The sequence below is a fragment of the Electrona antarctica genome, assembly GCF_951216825.1.
Source record: "Electrona antarctica genome assembly, chromosome: 20".
NCBI lineage: Eukaryota > Metazoa > Chordata > Actinopteri > Myctophiformes > Myctophidae > Electrona > Electrona antarctica.
Window position 1 is genome coordinate 35,346,132 of NC_136801.1, and position 21,165 is coordinate 35,367,296.

Below are 21,165 nucleotides of genomic sequence, written 5' to 3' on the forward strand. Positions count from 1 at the left end.
AAGTAAAATGTTTGTGATGATAAATCACAATGATAAACATTTGATTTTTGATTCATTGTGATGATCGTTTTTCTTTCAAATGGAACCAAATGGACCCGCAAGTGTCCACAGAACTGTTATTCAGGGCTATCTATTTACGTGTTTCTGGTAATATGATTGTCCACTCATTCTGTATGTCCGTGGCAAAAAGAATATGTTGACAAAAATGTTCACCACAAGCCGGCGATGACCGCTGGGCGTGAGTGACCGCTGTGTTTTGTCACTGACCACCGACGGGTGCTTCTTCCACAAAACTGGCGGGAAATATACCAATATTTCCATGACACCGGCCTTCATACCACTGCTCGTTGACTGTGGAAGAGAAAAACATTCATTACAATCATTTATAATGGCGTATTTTTATTATTATTATAATTTTTTACTTTGACAAAGCCTTAGAAATGAATGCGTTTTCCTCTAACCACTTTGCCCCATGCATGACAATAGCAGAAATCACAGATTTCCAAGCTCACAATGCACCATGATGCGACACGTGAGCTTGTAGTAAATCCGCTATATATTTTTTTTCTTTTGTATAAAATAACCATTTTGTATAAAATATCCCTAAAATTTAATTTGCCCAAAACAACAGGAACGCCAGGGTTAAAAATAACGTTTTCATTCAATTGTGATGTTATTATGAAACATTCAACTACGTTTCCCAAAAGTTACCTTTAATTGAATTCCGTCTGACCAGAAGCAGGGATAAAACATTATCGCCATGCATCAGCGCATTACGAAATTAATTCGTTTTTCTTGCACAGAAGAATATCCAACCCTGAGCTCACCTTTGGAGAGAAGTGTGATGGTGTCTCCCTTGTTGAACTGAAGGTCCTCTGGGTTGGAAGACTCGTACGAATGAAGAGCGACCAGTTGAGTCTGCTTGGCTGGCTGTTCATCTGTGTGCTAAAACACAATAACACACAGTATGAATGAAGAGCGACCAGTTGAGTCTGCTGGGCTGGCTGTTCATCTGTGTGCTAAAAACACAATAACACACGGTATGAATGAAGAGCGACCAGTTGAGTCTGCTTGGCTGGCTGTTCATCTGTGTGCTAAAAACACAATAACACACAGTATGAATGAAGAGCGACCAGTTGAGTCTGCTTGGCTGGCTGTTCATCTGTGTGCTAAAAACACAATAACACACAGTATGAATGAAGAGCGACCAGTTGAGTCTGCTTGGCTGGCTGTTCATCTGTGTGCTAAAAACACAATAACACACAGTACGAATGAAGAGCGACCAGTTGAGTCTGCTTGGCTGGCTTAATCTGTGTGCTAAAACACAATAACACACAGTATGAATGAAGAGCGACCAGTTGAGTCTGCTTGGCTGGCTTAATCTGTGTGCTAAAAACACAATAACACACAGTACGAATGAAGAGCGACCAGTTGAGTCTGCTGGGCTGGCTGTTAATCTGTGTGCTAAAAACACAATAACACACAGTATGAATGAAGAGCGACCAGTTGAGTCTGCTTGGCTGGCTGTTAATCTGTGTGCTAAGAAGTTGTAAAAACACAACACAGTACGAATGAAGATCGACCAGTTGAGTCTGCTTGGCTGGCTGCAATTAATCTGTGTGCTAAAAATACAACAACATGACACAGATCAGTGGGTTTCAACAGTGGTGGAAAAAGTACTCAAGTATTTTACTCAAAGGGGAATACCACTCATTTTCAACATTTTACTATGCCATTAATATACCATAGAGCTCCCCCCATTCTGTGTTTCCTAGAACTGGAGGACTGAATCACATCTTGATGACAGCTGGAGGACGTGATTCACAATGTTAATGATTTTTTTTCATAACTCCAGTTCTAGGAAACACAGAATGGGGGGACTTTAATTATTTCCACACAACAGGAGGTATATTAATGACATAGTAAAATGTTGAAAATTAGTAAGTAAAAGTATCAATAATACTCTGTTACAACTAAGTAAAATACATTATCTATTCAGCATCGGAGCCACGGACCACCATTTGATGAGATTTAGCCTCTCAGACACAAGGCACAGAATATTTCATTGTCGACGGATAGGTTTTTGACCACAATTCCATGCTGTATTGATGTGGTACCATTAGGAGAGACAACATGCAGATGCAAACGATTCAAATAATTGATCAATTCATTATTATAATTAACATTATCTAATTGTAGACTTCTTGTAAATTAACTAATGCAGATCTTTAACAATAATTTAACTCTTGAGAGTGTAAAATGAAACCAAATGGACCCGTAAGGCTCCATTTGAGATACAAAAGAGACCAGTTCTTACCACCTCCTCCTTCAGATCCTGATCCTGATCCTGATCCTTCTTCTCGCACCTCAAAGTGATGCGACCGCCGCTGGCCCGGCTCCAAACCTTCTCCATGTCAGTGTTGGGATCCATCACTGTTTGTCCGTTGTCTGTGGAGCTCAGACTGGGAAATGAATGAATGAACGAATTGTTTATTTTCAGTCTTAGTTTACAATGAACCAATATAGACATGCACCTAGCAAGCCAAATGACAGCTACATAAAAATTTAATAAAAACTAAGCAATGATGACTAAAACTATGACTAAATATACTGACAATTTCGTCAACAAATAAAAACTAGACTAAAATGTTAGGAAGGGACTAGTGGACAAGAGATACAGTATAAGTGTGGTCGGCGATCGGCTATTTTCAGCAAGTGTAAAAACAGTCATTATGAGGACCGCCAAAATTAATTTTGGTCGACTAAATTCGTATGAACTAGACTAACACTAAAACATTCCAGGTGACTAAAATATGACTAAAACTATGACTAAAGTTTTATTCCAAAGACTATGACTAAACTAAAATAGAGATTTGCTGCCAAAAACAACACTGCCGCTATGGAAATGACCGGTATTGACCGTATACCTCAAGGTGATGGAGTCGGCCGGCACGTTGAGTTTCCTGCTGATTTTCTGGACCAGCGCGGCGTATGGAGATCCCGCGGACACGGACACGGCTATGGTGTACGTGTAAAACACTTTGACCGTGCACAGTGGGCTTTCACCAGGCTCTGAACTCTAAAACACGTACAGGCAGAGATTTCAGATTCCAGTGCCGCTAATAGACAGTTTTGACCTGAGATCAGATTCTAAAAATGTCTTCTAAATCCTGACAGTTTTCTGAAAAAGCTATGTTTCTATGTCAGTCGTTCTTCGATTTTTCAAAAATAGCAGATGAGCTTGTAGATCTGCTATTTTTCAATACCCAAAGCATAACATGATGCTAACACCAAAAGGGGTTCCCGCCCAAAATGGGTTAAACATTGATATATAGTTAAAACAGTGATGTACAGTTTAACTGATATACAGTTAAAGATGGAGTGCCGTGATTTTTTCCCCACACTTAAACATGGTCATCAGCTATTATTATTATATAAGGAGGAAGAATTGTTTCAGAAAAGTGTACAGTATTTGTTAAAATGCTGTTTTTATGTGGACCACCAGTTCATTAAGTATAGGCCTGGTTTGCCTGGTGGGTGGTGATGGGTGGTGATCCACCTGAACTGAAGCCGCACCCACAGCTGTCGTTGTATGATAAAGGGGGAGGGGTTAGAGGAGGGGATGATATTGTGATGTCACTATATCACTGTTTTTTTTCATTGGCACGTTTGACTGTCAGCCTCCAGGAAGAAACCCTAAATACAAAGGGAAGATATCATTGCACATAACAACCACACCAAGGGGTCTAATGAAGTACTGTCACCTCTGACCTCATAAACACATGACAAACTGGGAAAAATAAATCACGGCACTCCATCTTTAAAACAGCATTATACAACAGGTCGCTTCGAGGAATCAATCTGATTGGTTGAAACAGCCTTCTAGCCGTGCCTCAAACAAGCTTGATGGAACACCTAATCAAAACAAAGACTTCACCTGCTCTTTTCTCCCAGAGCGCAGAAGACTCGGTGGCTAGGCTATCGAGTTTCTTGGGACATTTGTGGTCGTAGTGGCTACATCTGTCATTAAAATATTGTTAATTTTAAGGTTAATTGTTGTATAATTGCAATATTACACTTGGGGGGGTGCTTTAATGTCATTAATGCACTTCTGCGCTGCCTTTCTTTCCTGCAGCATTGAAGGCGTGCATTATGACGTTAAACTACGCCGTCTCGTGTAATATTGCTTAAATGAGCTTTTGGGGTATTATCACGCAATGATTGCCTCGACATACCTCTTCCACCGCGTCTTGTTCACGTTTAACGTCAGGAGTGTAGCCTGACATGATGGAGAAAGAGAAAGGAAGGAAGGAAGAGAAAAAAAATCATTTTCATCTTTTCCTTCATGTGTATCATGAAACCTCTAGTCTACGTCAAGAACGTCACAGTTATTACATAAATACATAATTGCTTGATCACAATTATTTGAGCTAATAAATCTCACTCCATTTAGAATTACCCTGTGATTCACCTGACATGCCAAACTGTACCTGGTTGGCGCGTGCTCGCGGTGGCGGTGGCGGTGGCGGGACTCCCTTTCCTCTCCAAAGCAACAGGACTCTTCTCAGCTGGACTGACAGGCGCTTCTCTCCTCTGAGGCGGAGCTGCTCCAGACCCGTTTTTCTTCAGATCCTACAACATGCAGTATGGATGGATACATTTATTCAATAGGAGTCATGAGTCATCGACAGACGACATACACCACACAATAAAAGATTATGTATTGTTCACAAATTGTTTATGAATACGTTTAGAAGTAACATGAATATTTTATCTAACACACACACACACACACACACACACACACACACACACACACACACACACACACACACACACACACACACACACACACACACACACACACTAAAATCCATACCTGATACTGCTTAGAAGACAAGGTTATGGGTTGCAGGAAATTGTAAGGAACAAGGCCCTTCTGTAAATGAAATAGCAATATTAGGGGGGGAGTTAATATTTGGTTAATATAGCAATATTAACCAAATAAAACTATGTAATTCACAAGTAGCTACGCTTTGCGCCCACCAGAGTGAGAACTACCTTTTTTCACTGACGAAAACTAAATGAAAACTAAGCTATGATGACTAAAACTAAGACTAAATATATTGACAATTTCGTCAACAAATAGAAACTAGACTAAAATGTTAGGGAGGGACTAGTGGACAAGAGATACAGTATAAGTCATTTTACACTTGGTTGCATGCTGAAAATGGCAGATCTACAAGCTCACAACGCGTCGCAGCGCGACACGTGAGCTTGTATCTGCTGTCAAAATCAAATATCAGTACTTACTCTGCCGTTGAAGAGCACAGAGGCCCAGTTGTCTTGGCCCTTAGCATGCATGAAGACCAAGTTTCCAGGCACCACAGCCAGCTCCTCGCTGTTCTGAGGGACGAACTCATACAGGACCGTGTGGGGTTCTCCTTCAAACGCCCTGCAGAGATATTATAGGAACCACACATTTGGTCATTTTATTGTACTTGGGTTTATGTGAACACCCCAGACCGTTTTCAAGTTGCTCGATTCAGTATTTAGATATTTGATATTCATTGTAGCTGCCCCGTACGTAATGCAGATGTTTAACGATAATTTAACTCTTGAGAGCGTAACATTGCGGGTCCATTTGGTTTCATTTTACACTCAAGAGTTAAAGATCTATAAGGGTCCATTTTAGGGATGCACCGAAAGGGAGATTCTTGGCCGAAACCGAATACCGAATATAGGAAACAGTTGGCCGAAAACTGAATACCGAATATCAGAATACGGTAATATTATATATTTTTTCCTACCATTGCTGTCATGGCCGTACCTTAAAGCTATCTAAAGCTATAAAATAAATGGTTATGGCAAAACTTAACTTAAATAATAATCGCTATTATGGGTCCAAAAAACATTTATTCAGCTCTTTTGAATGCATTAATTGCATACACTATTCAGTGATGTATTTTCTGCCTATTCGGGCCGAAACCGAATAGGCGAAAATGCATTTTTAGCCATTTTCTGCCGAATATTTTCTGCGGCCAAATATTCGGTGCATCACTAGTCCATTTGGTTAGCAACTCTCCATCATTTAGCTGGGGACCACCTGGAACCCCCTTTCTGGAGCACTGGTTGAGAACCACTGACTTAATTAAACCCCAGCAATGCATCCCTGCCCTGGGCAATATGCACTTTGAAATATGGTTTATGCAAGTGCAACTGTTGGCCTGAAGGTGGTGCTAGAGGAACTATCTGGCTACTAACTATCTGGTGACCAAAAATACAGTATTAGTATGGTTTATTGGTTAAGCCTTCTGGGAGCATGAGTGTACCACTCTGAGACCCCTTTCCACCGGTTAGTTCCCAATGGGAACCGGTTCAGTTCTTTTTGGTTACTAGTCCATGAGCCAGAGCTCCAAAATTGGTGGGAAAAACTAGACCTATATTAAATTGTTTATAGGATCAATACAAGTAAATTAATACATGATAACCCTTCCACAGTAGTAGCTTTTTCGTATTTGCGATTATTTTGCATATTTTCCTACCTAATGCCTCATTTGCATATTTAAAAATGTAAAATTAGTAATACAATAAATCATTGTCTTTGTGTAAGTACTCAATTGGGGAAGTTTCATGGTGATAACAATCTAATATACGTATGGTTTTGCCCAGTCAATTGATAATTATTCCAATTTTGGAGCTCTGGCTCATGGACTAAGAACCAAAAAGAACTGAACCAGTTCCCATTGGGAACCAACCAGTGGAAAAGGGGCCTCTGACTCTGCAAGGAACCATGTATTTATTTAAAAATGGTCTGGAGTCATGTATGTAAAGTGATTTGAATAAGCTTGAATACTTACTTAATACTATTTAAGGCCTGCTACAAAACCTGTGGCTATAGCAACTTGTTATGGACATTAGCAAGATAAGTAACCTATATGTAGCATGAATGCTCAGATCATGTACTATACACGTACGTGTCCACAATGTTTAGGTGCCAACTCGTCCTGTCAGGCACGTGCACACCTGCCGTGTAGATCTGCTATTTTCAAATGGCCAAAATGTATGTTGTATACAGGGCTGATGTATGTTTTGTAATGATAATCAAAATCTATATAGTAAGTAACTAACTAGTAACTACACTTTTCAAATAATTGTAGTGGAGTAAAAGTAAAAAAACAACAACAATTGACTCTGAGATGTAATGGAGTAGAAGTAAAAGTATTGGAAATTGGAAATACTCAAAGTACAAATGCCTCAAAATTGTACTTAACGTAACAGTACAGTACTTGAGTAAATGTACTTGGTTACTTTACACCACTGGTTAGATTAGAAGCACTTAGAACGCTCTACCTCAGAGTCTCGGGGGGCTTCGGATCGACTGGAATGTCTTCAACCTATACAATAAAAATACATGGATACATAAAAACATTAGCTCTGAGGAAAATCTAACACATACAGTATTCAGTATTCACACAACCAAATGTAACGATTTAAAAATAATGCATGCTTTTAACGTAATCAAACATTATCTGGGGATCATTCTAGATCTTAGAAAGATGCCGGTCTAGAAAGAATGCGTGCTTTTAACGTAATCAAACATTATTTGGGGGTCATTCTAGATCTTAGAAAGATGCCGGTTGTTCATTTTGTCGACTAGAACTATGGCGAAAAAATGTTCGTCGAGTACCTTTTTTTTTCGTCAACAAATTAAAACTAGACTAAAATGTCAGGGAGGGATTAGTGGAGAAGAGATCCAGTAGAACTAAAAGACTAGTCATTTTATGTTTGGTTACGCTCTGAAAATAGCAGGTCTACAAGCTCACAAGTTGTGAGCTTGTAGATTGGTAATTTTTAGAGGTGCAACCAAGTGTAAAGATCAGCCATTACAACGGCATCAAGTCCCGCTAAAATACTTTTCTGTCAACAAAATCAACTGTAGATTTAGTCGACGAAAACCTTAATGATATTTAGTCGTCTAAAACTAGACTAACACTAACACACTTCAGATGACTGAAATATGACTAAACAAACAAAACTACAAGACTGACTAAAATCTAAATCTAAATTTGCTGTCAAAATTGACCTTTGGGTATACCTGACCTGTGGTTGTAGGGGAGCAAACCCAGAGAAGCCAGCGTCCCGAGGGCTAACAGAGGCAACCACCTGAGGGAAGGAAAGCACAGCTGAGTTAGGAATACAACTGGTTTGGTTCCCAAACAGGAGGTCATCCCCATGCTGGCTTTGTGGTGGACATTTTGGTCATCAATTCTGTATGTCCGTTCACGGACAAACGTGTCCATGGCAAAGACTCCGTTTTGTCCATGGAAAATGTTTTGCACACCATTATAATGTTCTTATTTTGATCATAAGACCCAATTACTGAAATGTCAAGTCTCCAGCTTTTCTTCAGAATATGTACTGTATGACACTACGACACTGTAGCATACAACTAGTGGTTCTCAAATGTTTTATTTGCAAGCACCCCCTTAACCCATTTTGGGCGGGAACCCCTTTTGGTGTTTTAAACATTGTTATAATTTAGCTATTGAAAAATAGCAGATCTACAAGCTCATAGCGCGCCACCGAGTGGCGCGCTACGAGCTTGTAGGTCTGCTATCTTTGAAAAATCGTGAAAATATTTATTTCCAGAAAAGGAAAAAAAAAAAAAATTAAAAATCTTCTAGATTTTTAATTTTGAGGTCAGGCCTAAATGGGTCAGAGTTACACACATGGGTATTCAGGGCTAGCTCTTTGTATTTCTTGTGATATCAATTAATATCAAATATAATTTTGGCAAAAATGTCCACCACAAGCCAACATGGCGATGACCCCTGCCACGGACATACAATATGAGTGGACATTGGACAATAAATATTACCAGAAAGAAACGCATAGAGAGCTAACCCTGAGTGACCATAACATGGTCCATAACTCTGAGCGTGTACACATGGATTTACAGTTAAGGTGGTCCTTGCAAGTGTCATACATATTCTGAAGAAAACATGGAGACTTGACATATAGTATAATTGGGTCTCATGATCAAAATGAGAACATTATAGCCTAATGATGTGTGGAAAAAATAAAATAAAAAATGTTCCACGGACAAGGCCAAGTCTTTGCAATGTTGATGACCGCAGTTGTTACCAAACAATAGGTTGCAAGTAAATAGCCATTCTTTTATCATTATTATATATATAGCTAAAAAAAAAATGGAATCACTAAGTTATACTGTATAGGCCTATATGTAGCCCATTCCCAAGTTCTCTGAAGTGCAATGCCACTATATGGTGAGCATGACTTTGACATTCACTCATTCGGATAACCTCCACATGAGCTTCAGTTTAACAATATCCTACTGTACAATATTATGATGGCACCCCCATCACGGACATACAAAATGAGCGGACAATAATATTACCAGAAACACAGCTAATCCTGAATGACCATAACAGGTCTGTAACTCTAGAGTGTGTACAGTGTGTACAAATGGAACCAAATGGACCCATTTGTACACACTCAGAGTTAAGGGCTTAAAGTGCAATGCCACTATGGTGAGCATGACTTTGACATTCACTCATTCGGATAACCTCCACATTCAGCTTCAGTTTAACAATGTCCTACTGTACAATATGATGGCGGGGGGGAGTTAGTACATTATGATATGAATCCTTTGAAGTAAAACGGTACCTTAGCTTTCCCCAGGTAGTCTTTCTTTTCCAGCTCGGCCACATATTTCTGGTTTGGTTTAAAGAGCAGTTTCGCTGGGACCTCGGCCAGCTTGAATAGTTTCCGTTTCTGTCAGTGGGGAGAACATTCTAATAATTAATATTTCACATTGGTATATTCCTTCAACCCCATACCGGAGACTCTGCCGGTCATCCAGTTATTGGCCCAGGAATGTGAAGAAAAAAAAAACCCATCCCCATGACTTCAAAATGATAATTGGTGCATTTATATAGCGCCAGGGATGTGCATAGACACTAGGGCAGTATTATGCGTGTCTTAAGTACCATGTCTTATAACTTAACTTAAGACCTGGAGGCGTGGTCACGCCTTCAGGTCTTAATTTAAGTAATAAGACCTGGTACTTAAGACACGCATAATACTGCCCTAGGAATGATAGAGCACCTGCCCTTTTGCCCTGTGGACAGCAATGTGTCCTTTACATAGATTGTGCATTACATTCACCGATTCATTATTTATTCCTTTGTGAAGTTACTGAAAAAAAATCATTGAACTTTGGTTTAGTTCATGAAAAGTTTAGCTTTTTTGCGGAGGGGATTTTTTTTTTTTAAATGTTTTGAAATAATAATAATAATTAAAAACCAAATTTAGCAAACCAAAAATTAGGGGACTCATAATAATGTGTCTGCGACCCACAAATGGGTCCGGACCCAGTGTTTGGGAAACACCAGATGCAGGTTCATGCATGGTTGTTTGCGGGACTAGCCTGGGCAGCATTCCATTTCGGGTTTATGATCCGGTCAGGAGCGGATGGTAACTTTCGTCATGTTGTAGTCAATGATTTGTATAGTCATCTGGCAGGAAACCACAAAAGGCGGAATCAGTACTATGAATGGGTACTTCTTATTCCGCTTTGTGGTTTCCTGCCTGATGACTACAAATCAGTGACTACAACATGATGTAAATTACCATCCGCTCCAGACCAGGCTTTCCTCCGAGGTGTAAAGCCCATGGTGACGTGAGGTTAGTTTGGGACTGACCAGCGTGGCCTCCAGGGCTCTGTCCAGGAGGCTGAGCTTGGCTTCGGTCTAAATGTGTTAACCCATTTTGACCTGAGATCAGATTCTAAAAATGTCTTCTACATCCTGACAGTTTTCTGAAAAAGCTATGTTTCTATGTCAGTGGTTCTTCGATTTTTCAAAAATAGCAGACCTACAAGCTCGTAGCGCGGCACTCGGTGGCGCACTATGAGCTTGTAGATCTGCTATTTTTCAATAGCTAAAGCATAACATAATGCTAACACCAAAAGGTTTTCCGAAAACTGTGTTAAATTGGGACTGACCAGCGTGGCCTCCAGGGCTCTGTCCAGGAGGTTGAGCTTGACCTCGGTCTTGTAGTTGAGTGCAGAGACCAGGTGCTCCTGGGCCTTGTCCCATCGGCCCATCTGAGCCCGAGCCAGCGCCATGTTGTGAAGGACCTGAGAGGGACGTGCAGACAGGGGTCGTCAATATGTCCGTACACGTGCAGATGTGACTCTTTTTGATACCGAGATGGCGGCAAGACTAATGGTGGTTGCACACCGGCCGTGTTTTTCGGAAAACCGATGGAGAAACGCCGCTTAAGAATCCGAATTCGTGTGTGAGGACCATAACTGTTCAGAAGAGGAAAAAAACTGATTTTTATTTTATTTTATCCAAAATGAGTTAAATAGACTGACTCTTCACATACTAGACCATGTCTGAAATAAATGTCAGAGCTGAAATCGACATGTAAATATGAAATAAATGCTTAAACATGTAGCTAGGTGTAAGAGGCCACAGAAGTGAACCTTTTAAACCTGAATTCTCAACTCGCTGTTTTCTGCAAGACATTACTCTATAAGCCATATCTCCAAAACTGGTGGGTCAAACTGAACAACCAATATGTCAATTTGAAGCTATGATTCCCTGCTTTCACATGACATGAAAAAAACGAGACGAAAAAAATCAATGACTTAGCCTCAGTCAGAAACGGTCACAAATGTGTCCGTGGCAAATGTTTTAGATTTTCTGTTTTACACACCATTCTAATGTTTGAATTTTGATCATACGACCCATGAATTACTGAATGCCAGTCTCCAGATTTTCTTCTGAATATGTATGACACTGATTTATGACACTATGTATGACACATTACTGGAGTCCAACTAGTACTAGTTGTTCTCAAATGTTATATTTGCAAGGAACCACCTTATCTCTGAGAGTGTTCAAATGGAAGCAAATGGACCATGTTATGGTCATTCAGGGGCCAGCTCTTTATGTGTTTCTGGTAATATTGTTGTCCACTCGTTTTGTATGTCCACTTTTTTGTCCACCACTGAGCATTTGGTATACGGAAAGATAGGCCCCTCGGTTTCATTGACGTTTAAAATGTGTGTGGGATGTTGGTTCTCAAACGTTTTCATGTCAAGGACCCCCAAATTGACAATTTGAATATTTGTACAGCTCTAGCAGTGACTCTCAACCATTTTATTTTCAAGGACCCCCAGCTTTACTTGCATTAGGCTACGGACGCCCCCCCCATTTAATGGCATTTCTATCTCTGGGACCCCAATTTTAATTTTGTAAAATCAACGTTAATTTAACTCTGAGAGTGTACAAATGGAACCAAATGGACTCGTCAGGCTCCATTTGGTTCCATTTGTACACTCTCTGAGTTACTGACCCACAAGGGTCCATTTGGTTCCTAACTATCATTTAGCTGGGTACCCCCTGGAACTCCCTCAAGGACCCATGTGGGTCCCTGGACCCCACTTTGAGAACCACTGGGATACTGTATTGTATTGTGCAACACAGCAGCAGCAAGATTTGTGAACTGTTGCGACAAAAGGAGTTTGGCCAATAGAATCGTTAGTCCCAAGTAGACCGCTAGACCTACTGCACATGTAAACAGAGCTGCTACCTTTAAACACATCTCGTGTGTGTGCGTGTGCGCGTGCACGTGCGTGCGTTATGATCCATGCGCCAGGTGAGTTTTTTTTGTATACTATTTAAATAGTCTTGAGAAACAAATTCTGCTATTTGTCTCTAAGTGACTGCAAAACTAATTCTGATATGTTTTTTTTTTAAGCTTTATACCCTAGTGTATAACGTGTATATAGGCCTATACTATCTAAAATTATGTAATTCCTCCAACTGTATACTTTCCCCATGTTCAACTGTTTTTATTATATTTTGACACTTGCTTTGGCAATGTAAACGTATGTTTTCTCATGCCAATAGAGCTCCTTTGAATTCAATTGAATTATATTGTAGGTGGGGCTGCATCTTGTCACAGTCTTACTAGTAGTGTGTCACAACATTTGGCTGTTGTGTGATGACATCACCCTATAGCAGGCCTTTCAGCAGGGTTGTTTTTGGCAGCAAGTTTTAGTTTAGTCATAGTCTTTGGAATTAAACTTCATTTAGTTTTTAGTCATATTTTAGTCACCTGGAATGTTTTAGTGTTAGTCTAGTTTTAGTTGACTAAATATCCTAAGATTTTAGTGGGCCTTGATGCCGTCGTAATGACTGATTTTACACTAGCTGATTTTACAATGGCAGATCTACAAGCTCAAAACGAGTCGTGCTGCGACGCGTTGTGAGCTGGTAGATCTGCTATTTTCAGCATGCAACCAAGTGTAAAATGACTTGTGTCGTGCCTTACTTATACTGCATGGCTTGTCCACTAGTCCCTTGCAAACATTGCAAAAATGTACGTCTAGTTTTTATTTGTTGACGATATTTAGTCTTACTTTTAGCTTATCGTTTTCATGAAATTCATGTCGTTTCCATTTAGTTTTCGTCAGTGAAAAAAAAGGTTAGTCGACGAACATTTCTCGTCATAGTATTAGTCGCCTTTCAGACACTTACCTCACAAGCATATAAATGGTATGTGAGACCGAGGGCCTTGTAGTCGATAAGCTGGTTGCCCCTCAGCTCCTTTAAGGCATACTGGAAGTCATCGAGACACTCCTCGAACCTTTGAACAGAAACATACCAGTCACTCACTCACCACTGCAATGAATGAACTAACACTAATAGAAAGACCTGAGGCCGATTAACTACAAAATGTCTTCTAAATTTAATCCTATCCGGTTTCTGAAAAACCTAATATGTTGCTATATCAAGCAAACGTTTTCATGATGTCAAGGACCCTCAAAATGATGTGTATTTGGCCGCGGGTCTCTATCTCAAAAAAGGTTTTGTTCCAGGGACCCACCAGAAGCAAAGATCTGAGTTAAAGATCTCTGCTTTATAGAATATATATTCAAAGATGTGTAGCAATCTTTATGACGTTTTTTCTTCAAAAATAGCAGATCTACAAGCTTGTATATCACATACTGTAGTATATTATTAGTATAGTTAAAGTGATACAATTCTAAAATGACACTGACGCTTTCCCAAATGTAATGGGTTAAGCCAGTTAATGATTATAAAAGGAGCGTGTTTATGCATTAACCAACAGACACACAAAACGAGTGCGGACAATAATCAGAAACGCATAAAGAGCTAGCAATGACCATGAAAGGTCTGTAACTCTGAGAGTGAACAAATGGAATGGTTCCATTTGTACACTCATAGTTAAAACCCATTCTGGGGCGGGGAACCCCCTTTAACCCATTTTGGGCGGGAACCCCTTTGGGTGTTAGCATTATGTTATGCTTTAGCTATTGAAAAATAGCAGATCTACAAGCTCATAGCGCGCCACCGAGTGGTGCGCTACGAGCTTGTAGGTCTGCTATTTTTGAAAAATCGAAGAACGACTGACATAGAAACATAGCTTTTTCAGAAAACTGTCAGGATGTAGAAGACATTTTTAGAATCTGATCTCAGGTCAAAATGGGTTTAAAGGGGTCCTTGCAAATAAAGCATTTAAGACTCATACCATAGTGTTTTGTAAGTACATCAGTGTCATACATACATATTCTGATGAAAGCCTGGATACTTGACATTCAGTAAGTGAGTGATGAGAAGAAATGAGAACATTGTGTGTAAAGCAGAACATCTAAAACTTGCCACAGACAAGACCAAGTCTTTGCCACGGACACACATGTTGATGACCCCCCTGATAACAACAAACAATATAACAACAGCATTGCATTGCATTGGATTTCATGAAGATGAGCGAGAGTCTCTTGCCTCTCCTTCTTGTAGAAGGTGATTCCTCTTTGAAAGAAAGCGACCGCCAGATGCTCATCTTTGCCTATGCTACGGTCGAATGCCTGAATGAAAAAAAGAAAAAGCAATGGAGAGAATCAGGTAACTTCCTTAATTCTCCGTTTCTACATGACTTGAGAAAAAGAGAAGACAGACACAGTTACAGGGGTGGAAAAAAATACTCAAATGTTTAAGTAACTTAACTTATGTAAAAGTATCAATACGGCAATGTAGAAATACTCAATTAAAGTTAAATCGAGTAAAAGTACAACATGGATGGAAGTATTGGAAATACTCCACTAAAGTAAAATGTCATCAAACCTGTACTTAAGTACAGTACTTAAGTAAAGTTACTTTCCACCACTGAACAATAATTATAAAACAGATTTCAGAGATGACATAACCTCAGACATATACCTTCTCGGCAGCATCAAAGTCTTGGTTGATCAGTTGGAGACAGCCAATGTTGTAGTGGATCTTGGAGTTTGGCTCTTGGATAGACAGGAAGATACTGAGGGCTTCAGAAATCTCTTTTCCGTCAGCGCAGGCTACGGCCTTGTCCCAGTGTCGCAGGGTGTCCACGAAACTCATCTTGTCACCTCAGACGCAACCGAGCCGACTGGCTAAATAGAGGAACTCGAAGCCTATTTGAACACATTTCCCCAAAAGATTGAGAGAAGGAAGTGTGGCCACACGATGTGACAACCATCTTTTATGTAATCATTTTTTAAATTCTCTGTTGGCTATTATTTTGTTAGTTTCTTTCATTTTTGTCATTCAGTAAAAAAAAAAGTTTTTGCTTTATTTTTTATTTTTTATAGCACATCACATGATCCACTGCTGTGACTGTAAAGTGCTAAAGTAGGCTATAGTAGTCCAGCTGGTCCCCAGCAGCAAAATGAGGAACTACTACAAGTTAGACTTCTGTATTGGAAGTAGGCCTACAGAGGTAATACAACACAAGTGACTCTTTTTGATACAGAGAACTGTTCAGGAGAGGAGAAAAACTGTTTTTTTTTTAATCCAAAATGAGTTAATTTTGGATTATAGACTCCTCACATACTAGAGCAGGGGTGGGCAACTGGCGGCCCGGGGGCCACATGCGGCCCCCACCTTCACTGACTCAGGTTAATGTCAGGATACTGATATAATATTGGTTTGAGCTGTTTACAATTCCACAACATGCAAACATGACCCGCTTTAATTACTTCAGTCTAAATTAGTAGCTTATTGCTCAACACAAGTATAATTAAAAGGCATTTGAAATTACATAAAAATGTTAATTTTCAGGATTCCAATTCAAAAATAGTAAAAAATAATTCAACATTTCAATTCGAATATAGCAAAAATAGCCGATCTACAAGCTCAAAACATGTCGCGACACGTTTTGAGCTTGTAGATCGCCTATTTTTGCTACGACAGTAATATATGGCCCTAGGGAGTGAGTGTGGAAATATAGTGGCCCTCTCCATCGTCAAAGTTGCCCACCCCTGTACTAGAGCATGTCAAAATGTACCTGAGGAGCAACACATCTAACTGCTCCCCAAGACCCATTGCCTGCTGCCAAGGAGCAAGTCTATAATGACGCAGACCAAAACTGGGGCTCCTTGAAATTAATCCTTAAATGAGAAGCACTAATTTGGTTCCTTTGTTTTTGATATTAGCCACATCTGCTCTGGGAGAACCAGAGACACATTATACTTCCCACATATTACACATTACACACCCCCAAAGTGAGTTTGATTGATTGATTGATTTAATTATTTATTAACAGTTTGCAGAATGACAGTACATTTCAAGCACAAACTCAATACAAAGGCTGTTAACTGTGAGTGGACGACCCAATTAAGCATTACACTTGTTTCCAACAGGGTCCACCATGTTCAATTCATCAAAACATTTAGAGACGTACAAATAGACACTTCTATACTTCCCCCTTACTGTAGGCAGCCTATGTTTCTTTTCCCTTTTTACCTCCTTACATGATTTCCTGTTTTTTTTAAATAATTTGTATTGACTGAGTTTTGCTTTCATGTGAAATGTACCCATTCTGCAAACTGATACTTCAATCAATCAATCGAACCAACAACAACAAAAAACTCCCATATCTATTGGGAGAAATACAACAATGTGCGAACACTGTTGCGACAAAAGAAGGTTAGCCGGCCTGGGCCATGGCTCAGTGGTCCAGGCACCTTGGCTGGTAACCCAGTCTGGCAGTGTGCCGTGGGTTCGACTCCCGATCCCGACGGCCTTTACTGCATGTCTCCCCCCCATCTCTCTCCCCATTTCCTGTCAGCCTACTGTCTGTCCCTCCATAAAATATATAAAATAAAGGCGAAAGCCACAAAACAAAAAATTTAAAAAGAAGGTTAGCCAATGGAATACAACCACCATAAGGACTACTATCTGTACAGAGTAGACCTCTAGACCTACTGTACATGTAAACAAAGCGACTGCCTTTAAATACATCTTAAATCTGAAGCTTTTTTTTGTATAGTAGGCCTAGTATTTAAATAGTTTTGAGAAGAAAATGCTGATATTTGTCCCACAATGACCGCAAAAGATTGGTGCTATTTGTTTCAAAAAGCTTTTACTCTGTATATAACATGTATAGGCTATAAGAAATAACGATGCAATGTGACTTAGCTCTGTTTACTCAATGCTGTACCACCTCCCAACTGTAGGCAATATACTTTCGCCATTTTCAACTGTTTTTTATTACATTTCTCATTTCTGACACTTGCTTTGGCAGTGTAAACGTATGTTTTCTCATGCCAATAAAGCTCTTTTGAATTGAATTTGACTTTAATACATTACACACCACCTTTTAATTTCCTAACAGGAGGAAGTAGTCACAGTGTCTGTGATGATGGTGTTGACATGCTCATGCTCTCTTGACTCTGGCCCCACAACCAGTGTTGCCATGTCCGCTTGTTATAAGCGACTTTGGGTGCTTGTCTTTCTCCAAAGTTGCTTGTAAATATTGGTATAGTTGCGGGTTGCACTTTTTCGGGGTTCATTGTTTCTAAAGCGGTTATTTGCTTATTTCGGCTTGTTTCTTAATGTTGTTTAAACCAGAGTAATATAGTAAGAGAGTGGCGACACTAGCGTTGACTCCCATTGTAACAATGGAATGCGGAAGTGCTCATTCTGTCTCAATGGGATAGTTCCAGCCATAGGAGCAATATTTGGAACTATAGCCCATAGGCACCCGCTTTGCGGAGAGATCAAAGTGTGTCTCTACTCTACACTCTGGTTTAAACCAGTGGTTCTCACACATTTTCATGTCAAGGAAAGGACCCCCATGTATTTGTCCACAAGGAGCCCCCCATCTGGAAAATGTTTTGTGCCAGGGAGGGAGGGAGCCGGGCCCCAGAATACCAACTAGGTCGCCCTTTTACCAACTCAACTCGCACCAGGCGTATAGTATACAGCAGGCGGCGGAACTGCTCAGCCTTGTATTCCTAAAGTAAGCTAAGTAAATTATGCTTAAACGGTTAAACCTCAACCTTATTCCCGGGACTACCTTTTACGCAGAGCCTCGGTTTCGATGGGCGCTTGTTTTACAGCGCCATGCAGCTACTACCTACCTCAAACCCTAACCTAACCATAACCGCAAGCACGGAGCAGCGCATCCATCACCAACCTTAATCCGGTCGTTATAACGGACCCCTCACCAACCTTAATCCGGTCGTTTTAACGGATCCCTCATCAACCTTAATCCGGTCGTTTTAACGGACCCCTCACCAACCTTAATCCGGTCGTTTTAACGGACCCCTCACCAGCCTTAATCCGGTCGTTTTAACGGACCCCTCACTAACCTTAATCCGGTCGTTTTAACGGACCCCTCACCAGCCTTAATCCGGTCGTTTTAACGGACCCCTCACCAGCCTTAATCCGGTCGTTTTAACGGACCCCTCGTCAACCTTAATCCGGTCGCCTGTAAAACAAGCGCCCCCTCTGACCATCCACTACCAGGCTCTGCGTAAAAGGTCCCAACCTTAACCATACCTTACTCACTTACTTACACCTATTCTGCCTTCAAACGAAAAGCCTGCGGTCTCCGAGGCTATAGGCCCTTCTGGGGCTTAGGTCGTCTACAAGAGTTCTCCAAGCATCTCAGTCCTGACTCTGAGCCAGCACCGGCTCCAGCTGCCCCCACGTGTTGCCCATCTCAGTCCTGACTCTGAGCCAGCACCGGCTCCAGCTGCCCCCACGTGTTGCCCATCTCAGTCCTGACTCTGAGCCAGCACCGGCTCCAGCTGCCCCCACGTGTTGCCCATCTCAGTCCTGACTCTGAGCCAGCACCGGCTCCAGCTGCCCCCACGTGTTGCCCATTTTCTTGGCCTCTGCCTCCAGGTCTCTGCGCCAGGTGTTTCGTGGCCGACCTCTCTTTCTTTTCCCTTGGAAAGTTGGGGGTTCGGAATTCCCAAGGTGTCCCCTCAAGGTGGTCCCTCAAGTGGAACCCGGGGTTCCACTTTCCCCCAACATTGTTTTGAAAATATAGCCTATCTACAAGATCACAATGCGACGCGTTGTGAGCTTGTAGATCGCCTATTTTCCAACAGCGGATAAATAATAGCCTATTAGATTTAAATTGCTCATCGTGTTGTGGAGTCTTTCTTTGGCTTAACTTTTTCATACATAGATAGACGGTATTAGACGCCCCCCCCCGCATCACTTGTTTCTGTCGCAGGCAGCACAATCTGGCAACACTGACACACACCCACACACACTGACACACACACACACACACACACACACAGACACACACACACACACACACACACACAGACACACACACACACACACACACTCACACACACACACACACACACACACACAGCAGAGGCAGAGCAGTAGAGTAGACCAGACAAAACAAACATGGCCGCTCCGAGGAGGAGGAGGAGGCGACACTGGAGGCGACTAGAGAGAGCAAATAATCAGACAATAATAACACAACGTCCTAGAACACCATGCCGACCAATAACATAACAACAACGCTCTTGCTTAGTAATAAACCCGTGTATAGCTTCGTGTTTGTTAAAGCGCGCGTGTATAATGTATATAACAAAAAACTAAATATGTATTCTTAAAGCTAAAAGCTAAAAAGCTAAAACAGGCAGCTCACCCCCCCTCCCCAAAAAAAGAAAACATGGACCTTGGAACAATGTTGTACAACAATCTGAAGGATGTGTCGTGGAGTGGGACATCTCTGCCTCTGGACCAGCTGGTCAGCTCCTACAGGCTGCCCCAAATCGTCAGACTGGACAACGGTGAGATTTCTTTTTAAAAGGATATTAAATATATATATGGGTGTCATTTATTTAACAGACCCCTTTTCGGGACACCTCGGTTACCTCTTCTGTATTTTGGACGGATGTCCAAAATCAAATACAGATGAGGTAACTGGGGGGGGTCCCGAAAAGGGGGATACATGTGGGTCATTATTTTATGAATGATCTTCTGATCACCACACAGTGACATAACGGTGGCTAATGGTCGTTAGCCCTTTAGCAACGGGGGGGGGGGGGGGGGGGGGGCTAGTATGGGAAATGTGTGAGATGATGAGTGACACATTATAAACAGTGGTGCTTCGAAAAAAGCAACTCAAATGTTTCACTGCAAGTGAAAAGTATCGACAATATACTGCAATATAGCCAATGCTCTGTTACAATAAGTAAAAGTCCCAGAATTCAAAATGTACTTGGGTAAAAGTTCAAAAGTATTGTTGTTACTGTATGTAGCTACTTAAAAGTACCAAAAGTGGAAAGCACTATGTTGAAAACTATGCAGAATGTCCCATTTCAAGTTTTCAAATGTATATAGAAATCTTTTGAAAATAGCAGATCTGCAAGCTCAAAATGAGCTGAGCATTGTGAGCTTGTGTATGTAATGTATATACAGCTGAAGTGGTTAGTGTATGTTTTGTAATAATAATTCAAATTTACAAAGTAACTAGTAACTAAAGCTGTCAAATAATTGTAGTTGTAACAAATTTACAACAAATTGTAAAAAAGTACTGGAAAGTATTGGAAATACTCAAGTAAAGTACAAAATTAAATACCTCAAAATTGTGCTTAAGTATTAGTACAGTACTTGAGTAAAATAACTTAAAATAAGTTACTTTACACCACTGATTATAAACAGTGATGCAAATAGCCTGCATCCTTTCACTAGATTGAGAAAGGACCCAATCATGTCACCCTCCAGGGGTCCTGGGATGCAATACTGTACTCCGTACTCGTCAAAAGGCTCATGGAGACTCTAACGTGGTTGAAGTGGGACTAAATGAAAA

At 40.7% G+C, this 21,165-nt stretch overlaps 3 protein-coding genes across 6 annotated transcripts in view; 2 read left to right on the plus strand and 1 right to left on the minus strand.

Moving 5' to 3' along the window:
* sugct (succinyl-CoA:glutarate-CoA transferase) overlaps positions 1-21,165 on the plus strand; it is a 556,340-nt gene that overhangs the window by 445,269 nt on the left and 89,906 nt on the right. The window lies entirely within an intron of this gene.
* ncf2 (neutrophil cytosolic factor 2) lies at positions 260-15,455 on the minus strand (the record flags this gene model as incomplete). The annotated part of the gene is made up of 15 exons (XM_079489888.1): positions 260-351; positions 828-945; positions 2,318-2,462; positions 2,928-3,079; positions 4,236-4,279; positions 4,491-4,632; positions 4,880-4,939; positions 5,314-5,455; positions 7,354-7,397; positions 8,104-8,166; positions 9,691-9,798; positions 11,030-11,164; positions 13,578-13,686; positions 14,847-14,929; positions 15,282-15,455. 15 exons carry the CDS (start codon positions 15,453-15,455, stop codon positions 260-262), a joined length of 1,611 nt encoding a protein of 536 aa, XP_079346014.1.
* Positions 19,731-21,165, plus strand: part of garem (GRB2 associated, regulator of MAPK1) — a 31,435-nt gene continuing 30,000 nt past the window's right edge. For all 4 annotated transcript variants that reach the window (XR_013788560.1, XM_079490294.1, XM_079490293.1 and 1 more), the window contains exon 1: positions 19,731-20,143. Coding sequence is in view for 3 of the 4 variants with exons in the window: in XM_079490294.1 (XP_079346420.1) it covers positions 20,023-20,143 (121 nt within the window). In the remaining variant the exon portion in view is untranslated. The remainder of the gene's footprint in view (positions 20,144-21,165) is intronic.